The 21,599-nt window shown below is 39.4% G+C and overlaps 1 protein-coding gene across 1 annotated transcript; it reads right to left on the bottom strand.

Moving 5' to 3' along the window:
• Window positions 1-798: 798 nt before the first annotated feature.
• On the bottom strand, window positions 799-18,652 carry trim25 (tripartite motif containing 25). The gene is made up of 10 exons (XM_047578440.1): window positions 18,486-18,652; window positions 17,603-18,221; window positions 16,830-16,925; window positions 16,491-16,724; window positions 14,152-14,320; window positions 6,181-6,237; window positions 5,981-6,070; window positions 5,357-5,497; window positions 4,674-4,733; window positions 799-4,573 (listed from the first exon to the last, which is right to left on the bottom strand). Exons 2-10 carry the CDS (start codon window positions 18,206-18,208, stop codon window positions 4,041-4,043), a joined length of 1,986 nt encoding a protein of 661 aa, XP_047434396.1. The 5' UTR covers window positions 18,209-18,221; window positions 18,486-18,652; the 3' UTR covers window positions 799-4,040.
• Between the last annotated feature and the right edge of the window lie 2,947 nt (window positions 18,653-21,599).

Below are 21,599 nucleotides of genomic sequence, written 5' to 3'. Positions count from 1 at the left end.
AACAAGCTGAGAACCATATATAAGGAGACTGTAGGAGCTAAACGGTAGAGGGGATTGGACAATTAACTGGAAGCTCTCTCAGATTCAGCAAGAGTTTGACTCTGGTCTTTCTTGTAATAAACCTTTTTGAATGCAAGAGGTGGGTTGGGAGTAACCCCAGGTAAGTTGAGCTTGCTTTGTGATACAGGCCACAGCTCTCCATCTCCCTGTTGATTTTTTTTTTTTTTTTTTTTTTATATGGTTGTCTTCTTAATTCAGTTAGTTATTAAGGAAGGTGAGATCCTTCAATGTCTGCAGTAAGATGCTGGAGATCTTCTAGCAGTCTGTTGTGGCCAGCACCCTTTTCTCTGCTGTGGTCTGCTGGGGGAACAGCATTGCAGCTAGTCAGTGCGTTTACATGCACGTGAAAAAACGGGTCATATTAACATGGTATTATCCCACTGAAAAGACACGTATCGCCACCTAGTGTGGAAGAGAAGTTATTCGATTTTCCTGTGCTGCATGTAAACTGGGACAAGGACTGTAGTCAGAAAGTCGAATTTTGAGCATAGCTCCATTAAGTTCTACATGTAAACGCACTGAGTGTGAGACACTTGTGCACTCGTCAGTCTGGCTTGCTCTGTAAAAACACCACCCAACCACTAGACGGCACTGTATCTTTTTTGCCAGTCGGTTTTATTTTTGTTTCTCCTTCCTGCTTCACTTTGAACAAAATGAAACTTTCACAGAAATTTCAGCCGATTTGCACTGAAATTTCACCGAACACGAGTCATACAAATGTCTGCATCTCCAAACCTCCTCAGTTAATCTTATCAATTCTTTATTGATCCAAAACAATAATACAAATCCATACAAACAAATCCAAGAAATACCAACATTTTTAACAAATATTCTTATTACCTAGGTTATAATTTGTGAATCTTACAAAAAACAACAAAAGGAATTTAACTCCGCTGTAAGGTTTGGTTCTCTGTATTTTACATTTCAGAAAATATTAAAATTTAATAACTCAAAATTAAAATTAAAGATATCTGAACCAAACTGACTGAGAATCATAACAACAATAGATATGACATAAAACACAGAAGTGTTACAAAGAGTTGGTTCGATGTTAATTTCATTTTCATGTTTGATGCAGAGAATCATGAGAGAAGAATGTTAAGGATCACCACAAAACAAACTCAAAGGCATCTGAGAAAGATTCATGATTAATCTAGGAGGCATTTACAAGACAAAACCAGACACTAGGTAATATATTATTCATATTTATATTCCAGTAATCATAGACACCACTATTATGTCATTAAAAGTGTTCAGAATATTTTGAGGATGACAGATGGAAATTGGCCCTGAGCTTAATCTGGCATATTTACATGACATGTATTTGACTCATTGTTCAATGCATGTGCACTGTCCTCGTCAAATAAACTAAAAAAAAGAAAGAAAAGAAAGAAAGCTCGCAGTATTTTCAAAAGTCTTAAGCCAAGTCTCCACAACACTAAATGTTGGAAGAGAAAATAGAAAAGGTTGACACCAGGTACAGTAATGTTGGCCTATAGCATGAACATAAAGGTACCTGAAATGTTGAGATAAACAAAAATAGTTTAGCAATCATTCCGTCTGAACCTTTCCTTATTAACAAATGTTTGGCTTATCAATAAGTCACTCTGAACATCCTGATTGTGGTGAGGCTGGTATTTCTTAGTCAAAAAGAACAAAGATAATACAAACTGAACAGTTAACGTGACTGTTAACATACAGCGAAGATAAACTTCCATCTGTACAGTTTGTCATTTCACACCTGCAAGATGAGCATGTTTGTCTCAAGTTACCAGTATACTCATGGACAGCTGCTGTAACACCTGAAGGACAGCAATGGTGCCTGATCAGGGCCTCTTACAGTTTGGGGTACTTGATTGGGTACAAGAACCTGTGAAACTATCAACACCTCACGAAAAGCCAACCGAGCCATCAAAATATTCTGATGGTTTGTCGGTTTTAAGTGCCCTCCATAGATTTTCAAATATTATTTTTATGGAGTGCACCATGCAAGCATGACATCCTAGGTTCAAATCAACCATTGGACAACTGCTACATGTCATCTCCATTTCCATAGCAAAATTCCATGAAAATGAAAAAGAAAAGACTGTCCAGATGTGATAAAAAAAAAAAGCTCTATATGAGCTCTGTTCCCAACAGCCTGAACCAGTCTGGAAGAAGTGAGCTTATAGGGCTGGGTTATGCAAATTCATTCACAAACTCAAAAAAAAAAAATCCTATAACCAGTCAGAGACATTTCGTTGCAAATAGATTTAACTTTAATTTAATCTACAACTACATAAGCCCGCTGAAACCATTTAACTTTTTTGATTGGCTCAGAAGATCTTTGCTGTTGCAAACAGAGCCACTTCAGTACAGAAGTTGGTCTGCCCTGGCATAATTGGGGGTTGAACAGAAATTTATATTAATAAATTAATTAATTTTGTCTTCTGTAGACATAAGACAAAAACTTTCCAGGATCAGCAAGGAAAGCCAACTATCACCTAACTATAAGGAAAGATAGCTACACTCAGTTTACAGAAATCACATAGATGTGTTTTAATTCCTAAAGATATGAAAGCTACTTTTAAGACATCAGAAATAATAGTTTATGTAATGAAAAAAATAGTGATTAAAAATTTTGTATCAACCAGCCCTATAATCTTGCTACACTCCAAAATAATCCTTAAGTTAATAAACAAAAAAGATTCTGCAGAATTAATATCATGAGTTTCAGTGATAAACTCACATCCTATCACATTGCATTCACAACTTCTGTACAGAGTATGATAAATAATCTGCGGTTAATACAGAACACTTACAGACATGCTGTACAGTAAGAAGTGTGTCAAGTGTGTTTTGCTGTAAATGTAGAAAAACAGGAAGTGAATAAAATCTGGCCTTTTAAACCACAGGGAAACCCAGGAAACACTTCCGTCTCGGTTATACTGTAATTGCTGCATAGCTATTGTCGCTGTTTAAAAGTCCAGAGTATAGGATTAAGTGACATCTAGTGGAGAGTGCAATACACTAAATACCTCTGCTTTTACAAAATAGGAGAACTTATGGTGGCCATCAGGTTCCAGTAGGTAATTCCCAAACTAAGTAATTGTCTTCAGGGGTTATTTTAGATATTTATTTTATCTGTTTATTTCTGCTGTGAGATTTTTAACATGGAGGTGTATGTAGATTTACATCTGTCTGTTGTGGGCTAGAGTAAAAACACATGAATTACGTGAAAGAGGCTGTATGTGTAAAAAAATCCTACACAGTGGTCCTTTTAATATATTTTTTAATTTAATAATAAAAATTATAACTTTAATCCTGCCCATTTGTGCCACTAAAATATCATGTTTTTTATTCCAATGTTTATATAATATGGAACTTATATGAGGATGTATTTGAAAAACATGCTGTGTTTTCAAGTATATAGACTGTACGCTAAGTGTATTTGATGCACTTATGAGTCAGTTTATGAAAAAATAAACCCAAGATGAAAATAGGTTTAAAGCCATCTGTAGTGTGTGTGGGGGGGGGAGGTATCATTATTTCACCTGACCCATCCCAACATCACAAAATTAATCCTGATGGTAAATGGTCTTGCTTTTTTATAGCGCTTTTCTACTTACTCAAAGGTAGTGTCTTGCACAAGGACACTTCATCCCTGATCTATCTATCCATGTATCTATCTATCCATATATGACACAATCTAACTGGTCAGCCCCTTCAACTGACAAATAGTTTTTAGCTTTTCTGTTTATATTTTTAGTTTATATGCATATGGTAAATGGTCTTGCTCTTATATAGCGCTTTTCTACCTACTCAAAGGTACTCAAAGCGCGTTTACAGTCAGAGACACATCCACCCATTCACTCACACAAGCACACACACACAACTGGGGGTTCAGTGTCTTGCTCAAGGACAATCGGGGGATCGAACCGCTAACCCTTCGGTTCATGGACAATCCGCTCTACCTACTGAGCCATAGCCGCATATGCTACTCAAGCCTGCAGCTTGCACAGAGAGATGGAAGAGCCGCTTGAGAAAATCCAGAAAGCTGGATAGACCGCTTCAGCAAAGGGAAAGATAAATGAGTGGAAGGGATACGCCCTGTCGGCAACGTTGTAGAACGTAGCCGTGCCCTGCTCACAATCCAACAGCACTCCTACACGCTTTGGATTGGGATTGACCAGCACTGTCTCACTGCTGTTGTGCCAAGCTGACAGCTTGACATTAAACCACTCGACACACCAGGACTGAGCGTTGCGGCCAAGTCGACTGGTGGGGCCTTTGCGGTCAATGCTGCTGTAAGCTAAGCCTATGCCGATGAAGTTGTTGCTGCTCAGTCGGACTTCCCAGTAGTGCCGCCCTTGAGAGAAACCCTTGGAGGTGAGGACCTGGGAACAGACAGCAAAGCGTTCAGGGCAGTTGGGGTAGTTTGTGGATTCTTCGGACACACAGGCCTTGGTGAAGCCTTCACTAAGCACGATGCGTTTATGGGCTGTTTTTGGATCCAGAGTGAGGACTGTGCCATCTGAAAAGGATATATAAAAAATGAACAAGAAACATTTAAATAACAAACACAGCAGCTGTATCGCTATACAGTATAAAGAGAGGATACCTGCTGCACTTACATTTCAGAAGTTCAGTTCTCTTTTCAGCAGAAGTTATGTCAGGGGGAATGTCAGAAGTTTCTAAAACAGAATAAGAAAAACAGTAATTTATCATTAACCTCAAAAACAAAAAACAAGACCTCCACAGAGTCTAGACATCCAGGGTCTCATGTACAAAAGGTAGACATTAATATCATTAATATGTAAATCAGTGTGGATGGGGCTGATTTAAATACTGACAACCTCCACTTCAGTGAGAAGCATTTCCAATTTGCTTTCTGTGAAGTTCTTTTTTCCTTTCCTACTCATCAGGACCATTTAAAATGATTTGCATATTTAAATGAGGGTGTGATTTATATGGTTATTTTAAGGTTTTAAGGTGGTGGTGGTGGGTTACATGCAGGAGGGGGCGTCCGGTGCAGGATTCGAACCAGGGTCGCCTGCAGCATATTTATCAGGAATTTATTGTACATGAGGCCCCCAGTCTGCTCCCAGGTGTAGTAGCGTAGTATTATTATTTATGGGCTTTAGTGCCTCAAGAAGTAATTTCAGTAATTTTCCCTTAAGATTAATGAAGTAATTCTGAATCTGATTCTGAAGAGCTGCACGGAATAAATATTGCAGCTAGGTGCTAAGGTGAACCTATAAGGAAACTGTAGTTTGGTCCTTATCTCTATGTCTTAGCCACTACTAGACAACCAAACCTGGTTTCCTTTTGGGATCAGCCCATGGAGGACGGCCTTTGAGTTTGTCTTCTGCAGCAAATTCCAGCAGGTTTTCCATCGAACGATTTTGATTCTTATTTCCCATACCATGTCCCATGGCCTGTGAAGGATTTGTGTTTTCTGAAGAGCAGTAAAACACAAACAGTATTAACTATGTATTAAAAAAGCAACGGTACGGTGTGTAATGAAATCAGGATTTAGAGTATAGTATTTATTGTGTTCAACTGCATTATGGTGTGCTAATACGTAAGGCAACGAAAGCTACATCTTGGTCAGCAGGCCAGCAACATTGACGCAGAATTGGCCATCATTTACTTTGAAATATTTGGTGACGCCATCAATGGTGTTGTTTTGACTATATATACAACACATATATTACACAGGAGCAGTTACAATTTGTTTAAGTTTAAGCCAATTCATGTTGCATGTCGCTCTGACATGTAGTGCGTTTTACGCCAGCTTGTTGCTACATGTGGCCGGCTTGCATTTTTAAATTTGTTGTGACTTGTTGCTCTTTCTCTGCTAATGTGAATGAACCATTTGTTTCAGCTAGGTGTAACGAACACTCTATGGTATAAACTACAATAATAAGATATCTTTTACTTTGAGATTTCTTCTTCTGGACTGGTTTTGGTTGAGAACAAGGACTTTGGGACGTGGGCTGCTTGGGATGATCTGAAGGCCATTGTGGCTCTGAACAAAACAGACAAAAGAAAGTGTATATTATACTTAAACTGTCAATTGTCATGTATTATAGAGTAAGTGTCTTTCACACATAAACTGTGCTGGACAGGTGAACATACCAGATTCCTTATGTAATTTAGGACTTGAAAACCCAGAAGCGGACGCTTGTCTTTCACCTGAAAACATATCATAGTGTCATGATGTTACCATCTTTTAACCCATACGACATAAAACAAATACTCCAATGCCTTCATAATGCTATAATATTGAGTAATATACACATATTACCATTTGTTTGGATTCTTGCTTCCACCAATCCCCAGATGAGAGAATTCATCAGTTGCTAAAATGAAGTGCTCTTGAGCAAGACACCAGGCCAGTTGCTCCCAGTGCATTACACAGGTGTGTGAATGTGTGTGCAGAAGTGTCTGACTGTAAAGCGATTTGAGTACCAACAGGTAGAAAGACGCTATAGAGGGAGATTGGTTGTGCATCATAACAGGGGGATGTCAATGACACTGTGACTGCAGTCTCACAAGACCGTGCATGAATAAACATGGCAGCCTGCTGCTAGACACTGATAAAAACTTTGCGATTCTCTTTTTTTCCTTTTCCCTCACATCAATGATTTTCTTTCCCCTGTCTTTTCTCCCCACCACACAAGCCAAACCATAATTTCAAACTGGATCAACTGTAAAACTTCATAGAGGATTACTACAACAAATACTGCACCATGGGACGCTCACAGGAATCAAAACCACGTACTGCAGACTCACCCGCTTCATCTGCCAACTCTTCTCCATCCACATCACCTAAACTGGACAATTGACAATAAACTCACCGCACTGACACCAGAGTCGCAATAATCAAAGTTTTCCACCAAGAAATGCAACATCTCCGCCACAGTTTAGAGTTCACCCAACAGTAAATAAATCAATCCAGCACTCTGTTTCCACCATGTCCACAAAGCTCGCCTCAGTCACTACCCAACTTACATCCAACACCGAAGAAAACAAACGGATGAAAGAAAAATATCAAAAAATATATATCTAAAATCTCGCAGTATGAGAGAAAACCTGATGTTCACTGAAATCCCAGAATCATCCACAGATGAACTGAGAAATCAGTAAAGGACTTCCTGGCCAACAAAAGAAAGGGTATTTTATAACAACTCAAACTCCCCCAGACACTGTCAACATCTCATTTCACTGAGTTCAATGTCTAGGACATAAACATACCAACTCCACCCGACCCCAGCCCATCATCACCAAATTCGAGCGTTTCAAACAAAAAGAACAATTATAACGATAGGGCAGCAGCAATGGGCAATAACTTATTGTACATGATATAGACGTAGGCAATGTACTCGACGGATATGCCAGATCGACCAGGTCAGCATCAGATGATCTCTGGAGGAGATCTCATCTCATCTCATCTTCTACTACCGCTTAATCCTCACTAAGGTCACAGGGGTTGCTGGAGCCTATCCCAGCTGGCATCGGGTGAGAGGCGGGGTACAGCCTGGACAGGTCTCCTGTCTATTGCACTCACACCGCGTGAATGTAGGAATTTAGGGTCACCAAATTAGAAAACGAGCATGTATTTGGAGGTGGGAGGAAGAAAACCCACGCGGACACAGGGAGAACATTCAAACTCCACCTTTCCACCCAGAGACATCAGCACTAACCACCGAGCCACTGTGCCGCCCGATCAGAAAATAACAAATTATGGATTACAGAGGCCATCAAGATCAGGAAGCAGGCAGACCAGCCTGGGATGGGATGGGATGGGATGAGGGAGCATTCATGCTCCCCTACATATGGGATAAGCAGAGTGATGGAAAGATATAACCAAAGGGATTGCATTTTGCCTGGTGGAACATGTTGCTGTTTTCACATTGTTTGATTAGTCACTTTCTCCAAAACTTTACTTTAACCTGTCTAAAACTGGTAAGTATCAAAAACATGGATTGGAATTATAATATTTTTATTGTGACTTTTATCATATCACCAGAATGGCAAAATTTATCGTGATACACGTTTTGCCCATCCCTACAGGGCAGGCAGCTGAAAGGACTATGGACTCAATATGTTTATATTTGCTTCTGTCTTCGTGTTGCACTGTTACGTGTTTCTTGTTCTGCTGTGACACTCACACACACACACACACACCTATATCAGCATTAAGCATCATCTGTTCAATATAACATCAATAAAAATTTGTAACCTGGAACATTCGTGGACTTAACACGCACAGTAACTCAATTATATCCATCATTTCAGACTCAAAAACTGATCCTATAACAATCAGTGCTCCAGTATCACTTACATGGAATCGAATTAACTTGCCCATACATCCCACTAGATGGGGTGTTAAAACATCCCTACCTACGCCAGAGTTTGACATTTTTAAAAAAAAAAAAAAAAAAAGAGAGAGAGAGAGAGTGGGCATTCTTCCTAGAAATAAATGATTCCCCAAAGTCATCACTGTCACTTCTTCGGGAAAAGGTAAGGCAGTTATACAAGGCAAAATCATTTCATTCCCTTTCATTCAAAAAAAGGAACAAGAAGGTAAACTAGAACAAAAAAACAAACAACTGGAAACTTCCAGTTCCAGAAATTCAATGCAAATAACTTGACACAAGAAACTCAGAATGAAATAAGACAATAAAAGTTCAGCTAAATGGCTAAATAAAATAAATAATAAATAAATGAACTCAATTCCTAATTCACAGACTTTGACAGGGAAATTTTCATCACAATAATAAACCTGGTCCCAGTGCATATGAATGCAGCCATAATTTCATTTCTCCCCAAACCCAACAAAGATCCAACTTTGCCATTAAATTAGCGTCCCATTTTTCTGATCAACTTGTACATCCATATCATTAGTTATCACTTTGGTTAGAAAAAGACACACCATTTGTAATTTATTCATATCAGACCGGCTTCAAATGTAGACAGGCATCGGCAATTGTTGTAATCCACTATTCATCATTAAAAAAAGACACCATCATAACCACTTTAGATGCAGAAAAAGCTTTTGATGGGGTAAACAGGACTTCTTTTCACCATATTAAATACATTTGGCTTTGGGAATCATTTATTAACTGGATCAAGATATTTTATACTGCACCTTTAGCCACTGTCACCACTAATGGATTAACATCACAACCTTTCACACTGCACAAAGGGACTAGACAAGAAAGCCCACTCTCTCCCTCACTATGTACCATTTTCATCAAACCATTAGTAGCCCCCTCATTAAAGGTATTCAAACTCAGTGATGAGTCACAAACTCATCATTGGCACCTTCCAAATTCACACCACTCTGGAGTATCCCGACTTTCTCAGTTATAAAAAAACACTCCACCTTCCCACATGGTCACGAAAAGGCATAACACACTCAAAACACATAATCCATAACAACACACTTGTCCCATTTACTCACTTGGTCCATGAGAACAGCATCAGGAGCAACAAGTTTCTGGAGTACCTTCAACTCAAATCATCAATTCAAGCAAAATACAATATCAAAACCATTAAGTTCAAACCTGATTAACATTCATTCAAAAAAGAAAGTCCTTTCAAAAATATATCAAATCTTTTTACAATCTGACACAGCCCTATCCATACCTACATCCAAATGGGAAAAATCTGGCAATTGCTCCCAATGCTGACTTCTAGAACCACATCCGCAGAAACATTTACTCCATGTCTAGAAATGCAAATTTACACCTATTACAATATAAAATAATTCACAGGATTCACTACACAGGACAGAAATTGGCAAAAATGGGATCCACATCAGAAATCTGCACAAACTGCATGCAAAGTAAACCGGACACTTACCTTCACACATTCTGACACATCACATATTTAGGTATCAACATTTCTCCCAGGTGATCAGAGCTGATATGGGCTGAACTTCAGCCCACTACTGAAAAACCGTGGACAATAATCTCCACCGTGGGACTAAATTACCAATATCCAGTCTGGGCAGGACAGCACTGGTCAAAATGTCAATACCACCTAAAATAACCTATTCGCTCTCAATGATTCCAATCCATCCCATTCTCACCTTGTTCAAAATCATTAGATGCATTCATCACAAAATTCTACTGGAAAAATTAAACAACTCAGTTTAAACTCACCATTCTTCAGAAACCAAAATTAAAAGGAGGATTAGACACCCCACATTTCTACCACTACTCATCTCATCTCATCTCATCTTCCATACCGCTTAATCCTCACTAGGGTTGCGGGGGGTTGCTGGAGCCTATCCCAGCTGACAATGGGCGAGAGGCGGGGTACACCCTGGACAGGTCGCCAGCCTGTCGCATGGCTATTCTACCACTGCTCTCTAGCAAATCAGTTACATTATATATACAAATCGACTCATCCTAATCACTCAGATAACACCTGATTAGACATAGAACAAGCACTCTGCACTGAAAAAAAGTGATTTTGACTCTTAGTACATATACTAATCCAGCATATTTCAATAGAAAAGTTTGTGTTATTTAACTCAGCATATACAACATAATTAATTCCAACATATGTCTAAATTCAGTTAATCGCATTTTATTCAACTCAAAAAATGTGTTTGAATTTCGTGCATCCGCATTAACATACCACTATTTCAGCATTTCAGTAGCCGTGCTTACTCACTGCAGAGACCTGCCTGGTGAAGGGCACACTAGCTGCATCTACTCCTCATTCCACAGCAAAATTCCTGTTTGGGTAAGTTTTTCATCATAGTTGTTTTGTACTTTTACGTCAACCTTGGTGTATTTAAATTTTTAAAATATTTTTTATGAAAACTCAAATAGTTACAGCTATTAGCCTATTGATGGCCACGCTACCAACCTGTGTTTAGTTACAGCTATTAGCCTATTGATGGCCACGCTACCAACCTGTGTTTACTAGCTTATACCCACTGCTCGCATGGTGATACACAAATCAAATCAGAATCAGCTTTATTGGCCAAGAATAACTGCACAAACAAGGAATTTGACTCCGGTCATTTTGCGTAAAATATCGAAAAAAACTGTACAACATAAATTAGAGTCCAGTCCAGTCCAGTCCAGTGTTGTTGAGGTGCAACCCTAACAACATATTGGTTTGGACCTCTTAAATGTCTTCCTAACCTCCTAGAGTCGATGACCATTTCCTTGGTCTTGGAGGTGTTCAGCAGGCAGTTATCATGATTATGTCTGTCTGTGTCATGTTTTGAGTTTCCTGTTTTACTTTGTTGAGTCCTTGGTTTCCTGTCCGTTGTGCCTCCCAGTGTTTTACTTTGATTGCTCATTAGTTTCACCTGTGTCTCGTCATCCCTCTGCCCCGTGTATATTTATAGACCTGCCTTTCCCTTTGTTCCCAGTCTGTCGTTGATGCTGTTTCCTAGCCATGTTTCAGTCTTGATGTCATTTCCATGCCATGATTTAGTTTTTTTGGCCCCAAGCCATGTGTCCACTCTTGAACTTTGATCCATTCCTGGAGAAAACCTGCGATGACCTGAGGTGCTGGGCCAATCTTCCCATCTCTCTGGTGGGACGCATAGCAACAGTTAAAATGAAAAATTTACCACAAATTAATTATCTATTCTCCATTATCCCATTCAAACCCACAGCAAAATGGTTCCAGGACTTAGATTCTGCAGTCACCTCAGACCTGCCCTTCATTACAATCACGCTTAAGCGTCATAATTGCTTCAAAAACCCCATTATTGCCTCCACTGCTCTGCTTGGTGTAAAAGTATAGAGACCACAGGCTCCCAACTGGAACCCTGTAGGTTCTCCCTGATTCGGCACAACCCTGAGTTTGTAAATAACAAAGTCCCTCTTCATCTCAGCACTTGGAAACATAAAGGGATCACCCACCTCCATCACCTCTTCCAGGGAAACTTACTTATGAATCACACAGATTTATTTGAGACATTTGAAATAAGAAATAGAAACTTCCTCCAAGGAAGACAATTCCAGTATTCCAGTACAAAAAACTTGAATTTACAGCCGATCCAGTTCAAAGTACTCCGCAGATCACACACAACTCAATATAAGATGCATAGAATGGGCTTCTCACAATCCAACATATGTACGCAATGCACCCAAAACAATTCAGATTCCTATTTCCATGCTGTCTAGCTCTGTTCTCCGTTACAGCACTTCTGGCCTGAACTAGCTTGTGCTCACTTGGTCGATCTGGGGGTGTTCGTCGTCGCTCGCCATGTGCGCTGGGGTGTGGCATGGCCCGTGGCTACAGTGGTTCTCTAGTCTTGGTACCCATGTGGCCCACACTGAGGTGGTGGTTCTCGGGGGCTGGGGCTCCTGACCTGACTCTGGGCCCTGGTATCGGTCTCACTCTTATTTAGGGAATGCCCACATGCATGTGTGAAGTCACCTGCCAGCCCGTGGTGGATCACATCAATAAGAATTGATGAGTCCTGTCTAATAAGACCTGGACTGTTCTTTCACTATGTGCCCTATCGCAGACTTCTCTCCTTTATTGGGACGCCCTTACCCCCTTGGACTCTCCCATCTCTCCAGATATCTACACTGCACCTCTCTGTACCCAGTCATACTTGAGTGAGGTGACTTGGGAAGCACAGAACCCTACACACCACCAGTTCCTACCACCACCACATGCCTCTCTTCCACTGTCCATCCTTCTACATCTCTTCTGTCCTCTGTTCTCCCCGTCTATTCACTGAGGTGTAACAGAATATCCCAGAAATGTCTATCTATATCTTCCAGATACAATCACTGAATTAATTAAAACCCCCTCGTCCAAAACACTCTCTCCCCTCTCCAAAAATTATAAAATAAATTATATAAAATAAACAATCAGACAGATCCATTTACTAAAAATGGGAACAAGACCTTTGTATTGGTCCGAATGCCGATTTCTGGACCCAGATCTGTAAAAACATTTATACTGTGACTAACAATGCTAACTTACAGAAGAGGATTGGGGCCACTTTGAGAAAAAAAAGTGAGTTCTGACTTTAAACTCGGAACTCTGAAATTAAAGTCAAAATTCTGAGTTTAAAGTCGGAATTCTGAGTTTAAAATAGAGACGGTGTCTGCCTCCCGAACCCAAACTGGGAGCTGATTCCATAGGAGAGGAGCCTGATAGCTGAAGGCTCTACCTCCCATTCTACTTTTAGAAACTCTAGGAACCACAAGTAGACCTGCACTTTGAGATCGTAGTGATCTGTCGGGACAATATGGTTCTATGAGGGCTTTCAGATATGATGGAGCTAGGCCTTTCAGGGCCTTGTATGTAAGGAGGAGGATTTTAAATTCAATTCTAGATTTTAAAGGAAGCCAATGAAGAGAAGCTAAAACTAAAGTAACATGATCTCTCTTGCTAATTCCTGTCAGTGCTCTTGCTGCAGTGTTTTGAATCAATTGGAGGATTTTTAAAGAGCTACTTGGACAGCCAGACATTAATGAGTTACAATAATCCAGCCTGGAAGTCACAAATGCATGAACTAGTTTTTCCACATCAGTCTGAGAAAGGATGTTCCTAATTGATGTTCATTATTATCTTAACCATTCTCTATTAGTATTTCATACACATGGCTGCCTCAGGTCTCTGCTGTGTAGACAGTGGGCCTTTCCTTTGATCTTTCCTGTGATCCCCTCGCCCCTACAATCCTCTCCTCTTCCACCTGGTTTTCTACCCTTGACTGTCCCCATGTTGGACGTCCCTTTTTTTAAATGTAGTACACAAGTTTAGGAGATACATAAAGCAAACAAACAACAATAGCTCATGATTTTAACGCATCACACACACTATGATTTTAATGCATCACATGTATTATTAAAAAAAATAATGAAGTAAAGGGCAAGGGGTTGTGGTGCATGCACTCTGGGGCATCCAGATGTTATTATTATCATTATTGTCACTGTTGTCACCACCTTGTTCACACTGCATTTGTCTGCCCATGTCACTTTCTAGTCTCATAGCACAATCACTTTTTTTTTTTTAAAAAAAAGACACTATAGAAAAACAAGACTGTTTACCACTGTAGTTTCTTAACGCAAACTTTACATCCATAATATGTATTTTAGCAAGCGCGTTTACCTGTTTTAAGTATTGGTAGTCTGGCTTCAACAGGCTGTTTTAAGATCTCCGACAGATGATCCTTCAGGGCAACAGCACAGGCCTGCACGGTCTTCACCTTCTTGGAGTCCAGGTTGATGCGAGGGGTGTAAGGGTCAAACTGCATGGCTGTAGGAAGGTTAAATGAAGCCTGTGAAGAGGGGAAGAAGATTTAAGAAGTAAGAAGTGATATTATTTTACAGCACACATGAAAATAAACTTGTACTGAATGAATCTAGACTGTGTTAATTTTTTATTTCTCCGAACATTATCTTCATTGTGCGACCAAAACAAGTACACAGAGACATTGGTGGCAGGTGCCAACAAGGGCCAGTGCCCCTGTAAAATTGCTCCTGGCCCCTGTTGTGTTTTCCTGTTGTTCACTATAATGATGAAATCCGTTTTTTTTTTGTTTTTTTTGCACTTAATAGATAGCACTTAATCACAGCTTGGTCTTGTTATGTTTGTGAATATGCAAAGTTATTGAAGTCAGTAAACAGGATGACATGCTTGGGAAATTGGTGAAATAACCGACAGCATGTAGCCTACTTGTTTAATGAAAAACTTGGACTTCTGAGATGTAGATGCTACAGTCCTCTCCATTTTCTTTTTAGTAGGCTATCATGAAACGGAGCAAGAAGGACGTTATGGCCTTTTTTTATTTTTTATTTCTATTTTTCCTCCTCACTATACAGAGTGGGATGATAAGTGTGATTTAGATGAAGATAGTGTGATTGTACATTTAAGTCTCATGCTGTGAAAAAGAACTTTTTTTTATTACACTGCTTATTTTTATTTTACTTTAATTTAATCTGATTTTATTAATCTTTTTGTGGTTTTTATAAGTGTTTACTGTCTGTCTAAGTCTAAATGCTTAGATTAAAAATGTGTCATTGTGCAGATCAAAGTGTTATTTCATGCAAAAAGAGAAATCTTATTTTATAAAAAAGACAAACATGGTTTCATGGTTTTTGAGCACATTTTATTTATATTTTTTGGAGACAAACAATGTTTGTCTTGTATTGATGCTTAATGTATTTTGTTTTGGTTTTAAATAAACTAAACATTTTGAATGCATAAATATTGCCGTTTTCTCATATGTGCCCCCCTGAAAAAACGCTGGCCCCACCTCTGCCCCCCTGGTAATTTTGGTCTAGAACCGCCACTGCACAGAGACCCTTAAAAGGAGGTGGCAGTGATCCGACCTCAATCACAACTATTAGATGTACTCTGCTGGATTAAGCTCCAATAGCCATTAGTCTCCTTATTGTGCAAAATCGTGTAAAGGCATAGACGTTATGTTTCTCAGATAATAGCCACTCTCACGAGCAACTCTGTTGCTGCATTATGTTAAACTGAAAACCAATGTTTCTGTCACAGGAAGGTGGGTTGTAGGGTAGGACCCAAGTGCTGGACAAAGGGTGATGAGGCAGAGGTTCCAAACAAAAAAATACTTTTTAACAAGAATAAAAAGTGCTACAGGTGGCAGGAAAATCCCAAAATCAAAAGGGATTATGAAGATGAAAGCAAAATGACAAAAGCACAGCAGAAACACACGGATAGTAAGCCAGGGGCCTCATTTATCAAACCTTTACTGCTCTGCATCTGCTGCCTGTTGGGTTTTCAATGAGACGCTGTCTTGGCTTAGCAAAAGCGGCTCTGCCTACTTTGGAGCATCACGTTATTCACGTAACTCTGGTACCATCTTGGCCACGTCACTTGCAATACATCGTCATTTTCTCTGTCTTGTAAGTTAATTATTACTCGTAATAAATTATTTAATGTTGCATTGTGGTGTTTGTTGTGATTATATACTGTGATATTTTCATTGTTGTGATTATTCTACTGTGATATTTGTTGGATTCATGACAGTCAGTGCTCAAACGCATCCTTCTAAACCTTTTTCAGACCGTATTTTGATTGGGCAATTTGGCTGTTGGTCCCTGTTTTGCCCCAAATGATGTAAGGATCTCAAGTGATCTTTGCAGACACATTTTAATGCTGTATGTGAACACTTGTACTTAAAATTGGTTGTTCGTGTTTTGACTGTCCAGGTCAAATGTTTAATGCAAAGTTTGAAAGAGGCTCAGTTTTCCCATATAAGCAAGAACGATTTGAAAAACTCACTGCATTACACTGGTTTTGGCTGAACTTTCAGGTGTATGTTTGAAAAGAACATGGATTTTATTCTTAAGTTTTTACACTGGAATCACTTTAAATTCCCATTTAACCCCTAGCACTGAGTGATCAATCACGTCTGATTTTACTGTCGACAAGTAAGCATTGACACTGCAGCTGTATGATGATCAGAGTTGTCTTACCTGTAGGAAGGCCATGGTTTGGGACTGCCTCAGCAGGCTGTGGATATCTACTTTTGCTTTGTTCAGGTTACTGACATTATCATTGAATTTTTTCATGAGACTGTTGAGTTTAGTCTGACTGCTCTCCAACTCTTGATCCAGGGCAAACAGTGCATCATGCTCCTCTCGGGCCAACATGTCCCGTATCTGCTGATACTCAGCTGCCACAGCTCTCTTCTTATAGGTTACTGAGTCCTGGCAAAGGACCAAGCGATTAAATTAAATCAAAATACCAAATGCCATAGACAGGTAGCCAATTTATTTTTACTTCTTCCAATACACTTTTTGTTTTCATATTACCTTTAACTTGTTCTGCATGCCCCCCATTTCACATAAGACAGTTTTGTTCTTTGCAATCTTCTCATCCAGCTGACCGAACTTGTCTCTCAGATCAGACTATGAATAGAAACACAAAACAGGTTAATCAACATTCCTAGAATTTATTTAGAAAGTCAGGTTAGTTTAGTTAATTTGTACTGTGACTGAGAGTGCTCAATGCACTGCGACTTATTAGAACACAGGCAAAGTAAGAAAACACCTTGAGTTGTATATATACAGCACCAGCAAATAGACACATAAACCGCAAGAGACACAAAGGACAACAGAAACATTTTCATGTGACCCCAAAAAGTCAGGATTTGCATGCACAATTGTATTTTCTTCACTGACATCTTTGCATGTGTTTTCTTTAAGGTGATTGTTGAGCTCTGTCAACCCCGTGACACTTAAGCGATAATTGTAAGTTAACTCCTTAACCCTGGTTATTTCAACTTTTAAAAGTTAAAATATGATCAGCTTATTGGTTCTCTTCCATAGCTGAAGCCTTACCATATGTTGTAATGAGGAAAGTAAAATAACAAATGAATTACACAATGACTGCTTGAAAAAACAATCAAACAAACAAATAAAAACTACTGCTTAGAGAGACGTATCTGGATTTTTAATGGAACTACTTTCTAACAAAAATATATGTAAATAGCTAACTATCCTTTGTGTATTATGCACATAATACAGACCTTTTAATTAATTTTGGGAGGTTTGTGTGTGTATATCTAAAAACGTCAGTGACTCACCTCTATCTGGTTCCTCCTTTCCTCAGAAGAGGTGACAAAGCAACCTTTGTGGGCTTCTTGGAGACAGAAGCTGCAGATTGCACAGATGTGTTGGCTGCAGAAGAGGTCCATCAGCCTTTGGTGGTCGGGACAGATGCGCTCCATAAGGTCACCGACAGGCTCACTCAGCTGATGGGGGCGAAATATAGGGTTTTCCTGGTGAGGCCGCAGGTGTTCTTCACAGTAAGAGGCCATGCAGGTGAGGCAAGTGTGGGATGCTTCAGCTTCCATACACATATCACAGTGTATGACATTCTTTTTCGTAACTATGCTCTCCTCTGCAAGAACACTTGTTTCGCTCTTTTTAGCTCTGATTTTGAAGGTCTCTACGACGGTGCTGAGGACCGTATTTTTCTTCAGCTCAGGTTTGGTGGCGAAAAAGGTCCTACACTGAGGACAGCTGTAATTGAAGTTGGAGTCCTTCCAGGTGGCGAGAAGGCAGTCCTGGCAGAAGTTGTGTCCGCAGGGGATGGTCACTGGACATTGGAAGGTGTTAAGACAGATGCTGCAGGTCAGCTCTTCCTCCAGACTGATCAGAGAGAACGGAGACTCTTCCACTCCAGCCATAGTGACATTGACGCTGTGGGGAGAAAAACGAAACTTAAAGTCAAGTCATGAAAATGAAAATGAGGACAAAGCTTTTGATTCTTTTCGAAATGAGTCTATAATGTCGACGTTTTCTTTTAGTTTTGTTTATTTTTAATAAAACATTATTAGTTACGCTGATAGCGTATGTCATACCACCAACGTGGAACGTAATTTACTTTAGATGTAACCACAGGTAAGACATTTCGATTTATTCTCACACTTTTAAAGACAATAAATAAATTATTCAAGCTCCTACCTTGGTTTATGATGAGTAAATACAGAATAACTCGGTTAATCCCGCACTATTGCGAAATCAAATGGTCCACCCTGGCCTTACCGGAATAGAAAAAAAGCAACCAACGGAAGTATAGGACGTAATATCGGAAAAGGATTCAAGTCATCTAATTGGTTGTTGTCGTCGTTGATAGACAGATGTTTTATCAAATCATATGCACGTTCAAAGCGCCCAGCCTCCTCTTCCAAATAGTTTCCTGGATTAAATGACAAAGTGTCAGATGATAGTATGGAGGACCGAGAATGACATAATTAACGAATAATTACACTGAAGTCTGAATTTTATTATTTATTTCAGTAAATCGATTTTAGTTGGGTTGTTTATGTATTTCTACAGGTATAATTTATTTTATTCATTTATCATTTATTATCGTATAATTATTAATTTATGTATTTATTTCTGTATTTCTTACACAGATAATGTGGTGTAATCACTTTGTCTCCACTTTTAACTCCACAATAATCTAGAAAGATTTCCTGTATGGTTTAGTGTGATGTTACTCTATATATGGATATGGAGGTGAATCTTCATGTAACTGTTTCTGAAAAGATGTGAAGTTGGCGGTTAACTTCTTGCAAAGTCTCCAGAACAAAGAATTTACCAATGTTGGAAGTCCATTTCATCTTTTGCCTCCGACTATATTCATGGCTCACATTTTTGGTTGGCACACGATTAGAAATATAACATATTGGTAGCTGGGGTAAATGCTACATTTTAAACTTTACACTACCATATTTTTTGTCATTATTTTGTCACTCTTTGTGACATGTTTCTGGTATTTTCTATGTTGAGGTAATACACTTTACATTCAGTAGAAGGTGCTCTAGTGCTGTTGGGAATTCACTGGAGAGAGGCAAGAGGAAAGAATTTGCAAAATGTGAAAATTACACTGAAGACATTAAGCAGGCTTGGAGAGTAACAGATTACGTGTAACATTACATTATCAGGACACAAAAGAAATGTAATCTTTACTGCACGACAACAAACTATAATGACGACCATGCCGTGCTATCCATGCCCGTGGGTCTTTAATCATGTCCACACAGCTGTTGCCCATGGATCAGCAGCCTGGAATCGCTGAAGAAAATGAGAAAATGAGTCTGACTTTGACACCAAGTTTTCATCTACATCAAATAGCAGACACATCATAATGGTGCAGTGTGAGTTATGCCTTCTGGCAAAGAAAATTATTCTTCATCAAGAGAGCAGACATCAAACTTCAGCCAAATTATATAATTTTTTCCCCCTTTTATATTAAAAATTTTATTGTTAAACAATAATACAGGGTCTTGCATTCTAAACTAAAATAGCATCTCCTGCTGCGTAAAATGCGATTTTATGTTTCTCTGATAAGTACACTGAGTTGATTACACGTCTTCTGTACACATTTGCCTTTATTTGCATGTAAACTTTCTGAACCCACAATGGCGGAAAGAGGATAGGCTATCAATTTGATCTCCTTGATCAAAGACATTTTCATGGTGGACATGAAGAAAAAGCTTGAGGAAAGGTCATGTGAGGAAAGGCCACAAAACTTAATGTGGAATGTGTGTAAGTTTACAAAAACTTAGTCTGACTCCTTAGATTTCTTTGACCAATGATGACATATTTAGTTTTATTTCATCATTTCACTGCTGGTTATCTAGGTGGTGTCCAGCCAATGACGTGGCCTACATTGACAATTGGAACACTTTATGGGGAAAGCCTGGTTGGATTAGGTGAGATGGAGTTTGACCCCTTTAGTGGGTGCGTCTCTTATAAATCCCCCAAAACCATGACAAACCAGTCATAGTAATTATCACATTTCTCGGAATTTACAGAATTTGTGGAATTTGACATTACATTTAGCATTCCACTAATTCTGAAGAAGCTCATATAGCTAGTGATGGCCAATCACATGTGATTCGAAAAAAGGTTAATTACTCAAAAATAAAATGTACTACATCCAAGATGTGTCTTTTATTGCTTCATGTGTGTCTGGGACTTTATTTGCCACACACATTCTGTTTGATTACACGACATAAATATAATATATAGCCTTTATAAGTATCAGCCAACTATCGCCCCATTAACGCAAGACGGTCACTTTTAAGACATCTGCTTCGAAGACTCATCTCAGCTCTCCCAAAGACCCAAGACAGGGTTTCTACCATGCGCGTCGCGAGACACGTGCTGTGCCCCTCTGTAAATTTCCTGAAGAAATTTACCCCCCCCCCCCCCCCCCCCCCCAGCAGCAGAAACTGAATGACTCGGGCGACGCAATTTAAATAGTCTACAAACGCTATACAAATACTGCTGCAAATACTACTAACATCACAGATGTTAGATAAAATGATTTGTCAGTTCAAAGATGAGTCAATTTTGAAGTGAAAGGGGTGCAGATGCAGATGGTGTGTCCAGAGATGCCTACGCTGCTTTTTGGACTGAATTTTTGGATTCTGTAGCAGAGGGGGTGGAAATGAGGGTGCCATCCCTGTCACCAAAATGGCAGGACGAAGAGTGGAGCGCTGTGGGAAGAATATTGGCCAAGGGATTTCTGGATCAGGGATACTTTTTGTTGCGCCTTGCCCCAGCATTTACCACAGCACTGATATTTGAACAGCATGCTGTGTCTATTGATTCACTGTTTGAATCTTTGATGCTGTACCTGAGTCAGTGTGAGAGAGAGCTCATAACCGCTGCCTTAGAGGGAGACTCTGATAGTGATGGCCAGGATTAGTTATTAGATCTGCTGGATTGTCTGGTAGTGAAATCTGTTCCATCAAAAGCCAACCTAAAAGCAGTCCTCCTTCAAGTAGCACACGGCCAAAGTATGCTCTTGATAACATGTCAGCAGTTGCAGCACAACTCCTGAAGACCACCATAACCACAACAGCAAAAATACAGATCATGTATACAGACAAAAAAAAAAAAAAAACAACTTGCAGGAAAGTCCTGAAGCTAACTGAAGCAAGTCCAGAGACTCCAGCTGATAGACAAGCCCTTGGATTTTTACAGCAGTACGTAAAAGGACTGGATGAAGTAGGTCTCAGAAGGTTGTGACAGGCTCTGATATCATCTGTGTCACAAAAATAG

This window comes from Mugil cephalus, chromosome 2 (genome assembly GCF_022458985.1).
Source record: "Mugil cephalus isolate CIBA_MC_2020 chromosome 2, CIBA_Mcephalus_1.1, whole genome shotgun sequence".
Lineage (NCBI taxonomy): Eukaryota > Metazoa > Chordata > Actinopteri > Mugiliformes > Mugilidae > Mugil > Mugil cephalus.
The sequence above is the reverse complement of the archived record's forward strand: the minus strand, read 5'-3'. Positions and strand labels throughout refer to the sequence as shown.

What these genes read in the sequence shown, in the direction of transcription:
- trim25 (XM_047578440.1), bottom strand. Translation starts at nt 18,208, where the DNA reads ATGGCTGGAGTGGAAGAGTCTCCGTTCTCTCTGATCAGTCTGGAGGAA. An exon ending in ACTACCAATACTTAAAACAG is followed by an intron (nt 6,238 to 14,151) that starts GTAAACGCGCTT and finishes ATATGTTTTCAG; the next exon opens with GTGAAAGACAAGCGTCCGCT. An exon ending in CCAGAAGAAGAAATCTCAAA is followed by an intron (nt 5,498 to 5,980) that starts GTAAAAGATATC and finishes ACTGCTCTTCAG; the next exon opens with AAAACACAAATCCTTCACAG.